This window comes from Berghia stephanieae, chromosome 8 (genome assembly GCF_034508935.2).
Source record: "Berghia stephanieae isolate SIO BIC M18660-M18661 chromosome 8, UCSD_Bste_1.3, whole genome shotgun sequence".
NCBI lineage: Eukaryota > Metazoa > Mollusca > Gastropoda > Nudibranchia > Aeolidiidae > Berghia > Berghia stephanieae.
Genome location: NC_088367.1, coordinates 42,107,157 through 42,115,892, shown reverse-complemented (window position 1 = coordinate 42,115,892; position 8,736 = coordinate 42,107,157). Strand labels below are relative to the sequence as shown.

General features: G+C 35.2%; 1 protein-coding gene across 1 annotated transcript in view; it reads left to right on the top strand.

Annotated features, from left to right (window-relative positions):
• LOC144978708 (serine/threonine-protein kinase 38-like) overlaps positions 1-8,255 on the top strand; it is an 86,036-nt gene extending 77,781 nt beyond the window's left edge. The window contains exons 7-14 of the mRNA XM_078925128.1: positions 1,036-1,190; positions 2,602-2,719; positions 3,126-3,187; positions 4,019-4,136; positions 5,089-5,212; positions 6,234-6,329; positions 7,658-7,746; positions 8,105-8,255. Coding sequence (XP_078781254.1) covers positions 1,036-1,190; positions 2,602-2,719; positions 3,126-3,187; positions 4,019-4,136; positions 5,089-5,212; positions 6,234-6,329; positions 7,658-7,746; positions 8,105-8,238 — 896 coding nt within the window. The 3' untranslated portion in view covers positions 8,239-8,255. The remainder of the gene's footprint in view (positions 1-1,035; positions 1,191-2,601; positions 2,720-3,125; positions 3,188-4,018; positions 4,137-5,088; positions 5,213-6,233; positions 6,330-7,657; positions 7,747-8,104) is intronic.
• The last annotated feature ends 481 nt before the right edge of the window (positions 8,256-8,736 follow it).

Below are 8,736 nucleotides of genomic sequence, written 5' to 3'. Positions count from 1 at the left end.
CCCCCCCCCCCCCCCCCCCCCCCCCCCCCCCCCCCCCCCCCCCCCCCCCCCCCCCCCCCCGAGTCCCTATAACTCAGACTCAGATGTTGGTATAGCACTTTGCTCACAATCAAAAGGACCAGTATCGACCCTATTTGCATCGGAGATTTCTTTAGACACTCCCTCCCCACCCCCCCCCCCCCCCAACCCTATCCACCCAGCAGTGATTAAGTATCTGAATATGTTACATTTTACTTCAAGTTCTTTGCTATATTATTTTCATGTCCTGTCAAGCCATCGTTTGTTAGTTTAACGCTACAGAAAACCGAGATAAACTCCTGCTACACGGCCCTTATGACTCTGAAGGACTACTTTTTTATCTTCTGTCTTTTACCCTTTTTGGATAAGTCGTTGGTTTACCCCCCCCCCCCCCCAAAAAAAAAAATAAAAAATAAATAAAAATATATAAATGAAATAAATAAAAAATTGTATTAATTGCACTATTTGAATAAGACCCTGCAACCTAGTTGTACTGTACGTACCTTTTGAATAAATTCTCAAATACAACACTCGGGATGAAATAGGGATGTGGGCAAATAAATCAATCGTTGTACTGATTAGGATTGACCATTGAGGTTCTTGTCTCAAAAAGGAAAACTAATCTGGATGACTTGAGCTTGAGCTTTTATATAGGACAATATCCACTAAACACAATCAAAACGCTTTACAAGGGGTCCCTGGCCAACAGCTACACTTAACATGTAGGATGAGACATAATGACGCCTGTTAGGCGATGTTACCCTTTTTTTTCGGACAGAGACAACGCTGTTAGCGGCTGGCTACTCATTTTACACCTCAGTACGGTGAGAGAATGTGAGTAAAGAGCCTTTTCTAAGGACTCAACTATGCACCAAACGAGGCTCGAACCAAAGACCTTTCGGTCCGAAAGCGAGAGTCATACCACAAGACCACATAGGCGCACAATCTGAATGATAATCAATATGGTCGTAATTTCTTTTCTTTCATTGTCATGTATTTTTTTATTTTCCTTCCCAGGGGACATGATGACCTTGTTGATGAAGAAAGACACCTTGACGGAGGAACAGACCCAGTTCTACGTCGGGGAGTCGGTGCTCGCCATTGAGTCCATTCACAAGCTGGGATTTATACACAGAGATATTAAACCAGACAACTTGTTGCTGGACAATAAAGTATGTGCTGGCTACTTACTGTACTCATTTGTTTTTGTATTTTGTTGTTGTTATGTATGTATTTATGAATAAGTAAGGTTTTTTTTGTCTGTTTGTGTGTTTGCTTGTTTTTTTTATTGATAGATAGAGGGGGGGGGGGGGGGTCCTATTAGTTGATGTGAAGATGGGCGTGTTGGGGGGTGGGAGGTAGGGAGGGCCCTATTGGTTTATGTGAAGATGGAGGATGGGGGTGTTGGGGGTGGGGGCGGGAGGGGAGGTGGAGTTCCAGTACAGTACAAAATAGTATAATTGGTATAGCACAATGCTATGTGACCAGTTTCAAATGATTTTCTGATCCATAGACAAGTGTCTTATCTAAAGAAGAAATTGTTACTGTCTATTTAATGACTTTTAATCTAGAATCTCATCTCATGTAGTTCCATATCTGAAGCAGACGTCGGAGGTCATCTTCCGCCAAGCTGATCTATCTCTTGCCAATTCTATTAAAGCAGCGCCACCTTTCTCAGCTTCATCTGTCCAAGTTCTTATCCCTTTCAAATACGTTATTCTTTGTCTTCCTCTTATTCTTTTTCCATTCATCTTTCCAGTCAAGGCGAGTATTTCCAAACCAGGGTGGCGGATAATGTGTCCTAAAAATTCCATTTGGCGTTTGATGATTTTTGTTATCAGTGATCTTTTTCTGTTTGCCATTTCTAAAATTTCTTCATTTCTTTTCCTTTCCAAATGCAATCTAGAATACATACTTTTAAAATTTCAATATTCGTCCTCACTACTTGAAAAAATTATCGAAATGTTTTCTTATTTGTCTTTCTTTAAAAACAAAAAAGAGTTATAAATGACCTTCAAAAATTCATTTTCTTAAATTTTCAATGCAATTTTCTCTTTTTCTTTTAAAATACCACGAATTTGACATTTAATTCATTTAATTAATTATATTTATCGAATTCACCTGTGCCTTTAAAAAAAAAATTTTTTTTAAGGAAAGTGTCAAATGCTTACATTGAATTTTCTAGCCCTTTGTTTTCATCGATTATAAATACCGTTGTAATTAAATGTCACACCAGGTGTTGGGCTATAAAAAAATGGGATCAATTCAATCACTGTGTAATCTCATTTGTATCCTCTCCATCCCAACCCCCCCCCCCCCCTTCCTCTCTCTCTCTCTCTCTCTCTCTCTCTCTCTCTCTCTCTCTCTCTCTCTCTCTCTCTCTCTCTCTCTCTCTCTCTCCCTCTCTCTCTCTCTCTCTCTCCCCCCCCCACTGTCTATCTATCTATCTATCTGTCTGTCTGTCTGTCTGTCTATCTCTGTCTACCTACTTACCTACCTGTATGTAGATTTTGTCTATCATTCTCTCTGTCAATAGACATCTCTTCCGAAACATTCTAATGACTTTCCTTTTTTGTTTTTCAGGGACATATAAAACTGTCAGATTTCGGGTTGTGTACCGGAATGAAGAAATCACACAGAACAGATTTTTACAAAGACTTGTCTCATTCTAAATCCTCTCACTTTGGTAAAGATTTCGCAAGTAAGTATTCTTTTTATTCATGCATTTGTTTCAACAGGGAACCACTTCTCGTCTTATCAACTGTTTTTTTTTCTTCTTCTATTCTTTTCTGGGTTTTTTACTTCTTCTTGGTTTGTTTAAACGTTTTGCTGTTGTTGGTTTTTTTTGTTTGCTTTTTTTTTTTGCCCTCCCCAATCCTTCTTTATTGATACTCAAGGTGTTAAAAAATATTGTTGTTTTTACTCTTATGAAAACTTGTTTAAACTTTAAAAATTCAGGGCGCTTACATGATGGTTACAAAGCTGCTTTTATATATTTTTTATTTTTAAATTTTTTTTTTCTATTTTAAGTTTTATAACTGATCGTAGAAGTACAAATATGGAATATACTGTTGTGGTTGTTAATTTGATTATATAATGTATTTCAGATGGTAATCCTATGGATTCAAAGCGTAAAGCTGAAAGTTGGAAAAGAAACAGACGAGCTTTAGTAAGTATTTAATTGATCTTCTTTCTGAAGTCGTTTTGTTGAATTTGTATTTTATGAATTGTGCCCTCTTTTTTTATCATAGTGTTAGTGCTCTAGTGCATAGCAATTGTTACCACCGTGCGCTTCTCTTTTAAGGAGACAACCATCCTTACTTATTTCCTATTTTGAATAATTCTCAATTTTATGAAAATGCATTGAAAGTAGCCTTGATTACCAATCTATTAAAAACCAGATAATGAATTTCCACTTTGTATTGAACACATTTTCCTTTTAAAAATAAAAGACGAAAGAAAAAAGAGATTGTGACAATTTCTAAAGATAACTCCTATTCTTATTCAAATTACTAAGCGATTATGAGGTCTTCAGATATGACACTAGCCTTCGGATCGGAAGGTCCTAGGTTCAAGTCCCACTCTGAGAGGCGCATAATTGAGTCCTTGGGAAATGCGTTTTGCTCACATCTCTCGTCGTATTCAGGTTTAAAATAAGTACCTGGCCATTAACAACGTTATCTCTCTCTGAAAAATTGTAATATCACCTAACAGGTGTCATGTCTCATACTACTTTTTAAGTGTTCTGTTGGCTAGGGACCATTTGTAAAGCATTTTGAGCACATTTAGTAGATGTTGTGTTATTAAAATTTTTAAAAACTCAAGATTAAGAATTTCATGAACTTTCATTACAACATTTTGAAATTTCAACCCAGCTGGTCTGCTTCATAATTTTGCAATTTATTTATATTATTATTTAAAAACTGTCTTTTAGTTATTCTATAATTTAATTATGCTCTTAATGTTAGAATTAATTATTTTGATACGATTCCTTCCCTAGGCTTATTCCACAGTAGGAACTCCAGACTATATAGCACCCGAAGTCTTTATGCAAACTGGCTATTCCAGCTCCTGTGATTGGTGGTCCCTCGGGGTCATCATGTATGAAATGCTTATAGGTAAGACAATCATGCCCGATGCTAAGGCGGGTGGTTGGATGGGAGCATCACCCTTGAATCATATACCTATGATGTTCGCATGGGAGTACGATCCGATAGTGATGTCGTTTCTTCTTCTCTTTACCAGCCTATCCTGCTTCTTTGGTTTGTGATTGTATTTTTGACAGGGGATTTTTTTTTTTCTGTAAATCTTCTGCCTGTTTGTTCTTGGTTATTTATAATTTAGCTTATGATATCTTTAGGTTATGATTTTGATTTACATTTGTACTATTTTTGTTAGTGTTAGATTGCTTGCTTTTTTGTTTCAGCGGTCTCTCATATAACCTCAATTGTGTTGGAAGAGACCTAAAGCAACAAACAAACAAACCCGATGCTAAGATTGATTGTTTTCTATTATTTGTCTAAGTAATTTTTAAAAAGTTGAATGAATAAAAAAATTCACATTTTATTTTTCTGGTATGAATGAAATCCCAAAAACCTATGCTTTTTATATTGAAGTGTGTTATAATTTTCCATATGAAACCTGTGTCAAAATATATCTTCAAAAGTGACACACAAGAACCATAAAATTTTGTCTCACTCAATTTCTAAAGCATTATATTTAGTTTCAATTTGAAAACCTGTTGGCACCATGCTCACATGAAGGCAAAGTTTGTTTATTTGTTGTAGTTCTATGTCTTTTTAAATGAGCTTAGTGGAGTTTGTTTGTTTTAGTTCTTTGTCTTTTTAAATGAGCTTTGTGGAGTTTGTTTGTTTTAGTTCGATGTCTTTTTAAATGAGCTTAGTGGAGTTTGTTGTAGTTCTATGTCTTTTTAAACGAGCTTTGTGGAGTTTGTTTTAGTTCTATGTCTTTTTAAATGAGCTTAGTGGAGTTTGTTTGTTTTAGTTCTATGTCTTGTTAAGTGAGCTTAGTGCACTATTTATGCCTAGAATTTGACTTGTTATTTTTCAGGTTACCCTCCATTTTGCTCTGAGAATCCTCAAGAGACATACCGCAAAGTGATGAATTGGCGTGATACTCTCATATTCCCTCCAGAGATGCCAATTTCCAACGAAGCCAGAGATCTCATTAAAAGGTGAGCTTTGGAGTGTTAACAAAATGTGACCAACCACCTGAAGACAGTATTATGTCAGGATTGTCAAGATGCTGACATTGAATGTATATTATGTAGTCATTATGTATAAAACTTGGGCTAAGCTTGTTTCAAGGACAATGGGCTGGGTGGGGTTCCTGACCTGCCACATTGGGCAAGGAGGTCACTTACTCAGTCTTGTACATTACCCCTATATCTGTTTTCTGATTTGCTTTCTGTCTTTGTCTTGGAATGAGATTACTTGGTTTTGTGCCAGCCCAGGCTGGAGTCCTTGACTGGGAGGGAAACAGTCAAATGTGTAGCAATAGTTTTGGGAGATGATATTTTTTTTTTCCTTGTAACTCATCTCTCTGTTATGTACTGTTATATTTTTTGTTTTACATTGTTTTAAAGGTTTGTAAACATTTGAGTGAGTTCCTCTTAGTGGGGACCTGCACTTGTGTTTGGATGAGACTTTTAGGTGATCTCAAACTAAGTACATTAACAATGTGCTCTTGGAATCTACATCTGTTCCCCTTTTGAACCATTCTCCCTTGTCTTACTTCTCGTGTGCTTTCAATTGTAAATCTATCTTTTATACTATCCCATTCTTTTCTTTTTTGCTGGCGCTAAAATGACCTAAATATGCTGCATGTGCTTTTAAAAACCCTTTAAACCAAAGAATAAAGGACAATGGGTATATTTTTTTTAGACAGACTTGATTCAAGTCATAATGCGAGTCGAAGACCCCACAGGTACTCCACAACGAAACACCTTTTATTAATATTATGTAGTGGAAAGTGTTATTCATTTTAGCTCATTCCTCCTCGACTGCATTTAAAATACAGGGTGATTCAATCAAATGTGAACACTTCATGAGTACACTATTGCCGTACCTGTGTTAGCTTAAAAAGTCTCACATTGTGTGTTCACATTTTGTTAAATCAGCCTGTATTAATAATGCCCTCAAATAAAAATGCACTGAAATCTCATGAATTTACTTAAATTTTTCCACCCTGTGCAGGTTTTGCTGTGATCCCGAACATAGAATCGGTTTCAATGATGTGGAGGAGATCAAGTCCCATCAGTTTTTCCGTTATTTGGACTGGGAACATATAAGGTATGTGTCATGATGAAGAAGTTTGTATAAGATTGTGTGGCTATTGGTATTGTGGTATGACACTTGGTTTCGGATCAGAAGGTCCATGGGTTCGAACCTCGCTCTGCACACATAGTTGAGTCCTTGGAAAAGGCCCTTTACTCACATTCTCTCACTGTAATCAGGTGTAAAATGAGTACCTGGCTGTTAACAGCGTTGTGTCTGTCAGAAGAAAAAAAATTTGTAATGACGCCTAACAGGCGTCATGTCCCGTCCTACACGTTAAGTGTTGCTGTTGGCCAGGGACCTCTTGTAAAGCGCTTTGAGTACATCTAGTGGATATTGCACTATATAAAAGCTTAATTTAAATTTAAGATTGCCGTACTCTGACAAATCTCTGATCTCTCTTTTTGGCCTTTTTTTTTTCTCCAAAACTTTTACTTCAAACATTGATGGATTAAAAATGAACATCATCAGCTTGTCAAAATGATATATAGATGTAATAATAATAATTTGTTTATCTATATAGTGCCTGTCCCATATAATATAGCTACAGGCGCACAATACACATGGCACGCAATATATGTCATTTTAATTTTTTTTAAATCATTATCATATTATCAACAACATTTAAAGATGAGAATATAGACATAATTATTTTTTTTAATGTATATATGAGGTGGCACTACAAAAATAATGTAAATACTATCTAAATATAACAGAAAGACACCGTGTACTATCAAACCATATGTACTTTTCCTTTTTTTTTTTAGTTATGACAGTATTTTATTAATGAATCCCTGTATAATTTTCCTTGATCATATGTCAGTACTTCTTCTTTAGAATAATTTGACATTGAATTTCTTTCTCCAAACTGCTGGATTTAGGTTTGCCCTCCAATCTATCCATAATAAAATATACCAATGTTTTGACATTCCATTACCTTTCTTACATGTTAAGTCAAATTCCCTCTACAATACTTTTTCTTCTTTGTCATTAGTTAAAAGGGGAATTATTGGCCTTTTGTGATATAGCATTGGGTTTTACAATCCTTTCAATGTAGACAGATTAAGTGAAGAATTTGTTGGGTTTTTTTTTTTTTCATTCAAGCCATATTCACACTCATCAACACCATTGTCATCAAAAGGGAGGGGTCACTCATTTTCGACAAATGTGTCAAACTTGTCTTGAAATATTTGAATATACCTCTGGCAAAATATTTTGCATTCTGTCAATAAGTTATAGTGCATATTTTAAAGTCAAGGCCAAAAATTCTTTTCTTTAATTTTTAATTTTTTGTGTAATTTGTACAATTTCTTCCCTAACATAATTTTTTAAAAATCTATTAGGGAAAGACCAGCCGTCATTCCAGTTGATGTCAAAGGGATAGATGACACGTCCAACTTTGACGACTTCCCAGAAATTGATCTCAAACTTCGTGAGTTGTTTATAAAGATTTTAGTCCTAGTTTCTTGAATTTGAAAAAAAAATTCAATGCCACATGAATTACTTATCATTTTCACTAATATCTTCGCAGAATTGCCAATCATGTTGAAGCTTTAGAACTTACTAGAAATTACTGAAAGAAAGAATGCGCAGTGCCACAGCTGTCATGAGTGAGTGAATACAATGTGTCTACTCAGATAAAATTATATATATATATATATATATATATATATATATATATATATATATTATATTATATATATTATATTTATATATATATATATATATATATATGTAATTCAATATATTGATTTATTTATTTCATTTTTCAAAATTCCTTCCTCCATCAGCGTCTCAGCCAAGTGAAGAAGAGCTGAAAGATCCCAAGTACAAAGACTGGGTGTTCATCAACTACACATTCAAAAGGTTTGAGGGGCTCACTCAGCGAGGACCTAGACCCCCATTGCACAAGCACAAAAGCTGAAGAGAAAAAAAAGAAAAGCTCTAGAGAATTCCATCCTAGCCACCTACCACACTCCACTTTTGACAATTGGTCATCCGATTATTTTTTTTTTTTTTCAAAACGAGGATAACAATTTGAGAAAAACAAAAACAAACAACCAAACAAACCCAATCTTTTCACTCGAAAAGATGAATCTAGCTTCTGTGATACAAAATGTTTATTGACTCATTTTAATCATTTGGTCTTTAACTCTCGTCTAGACCCAAAGCATTGCAGACTAACTGTACTAGACAATGCCCTTTGACTATTATTTTTAAAATTCATTAATAACATTAATCATTCTCATGAGTGGACTTTTCCCCCTTCCGACTCTTTCCCCACTCCACCACCTTTTTTCAAGTAAATATGCCAGGAAGAACATTATACTAAATTTTGTTGCTATTGTTGTTGATGTTGTTATAATTTATTTCAAGAGTTTATTCTACCTAACTATAACTATACAATACAAATAAGGTGGAA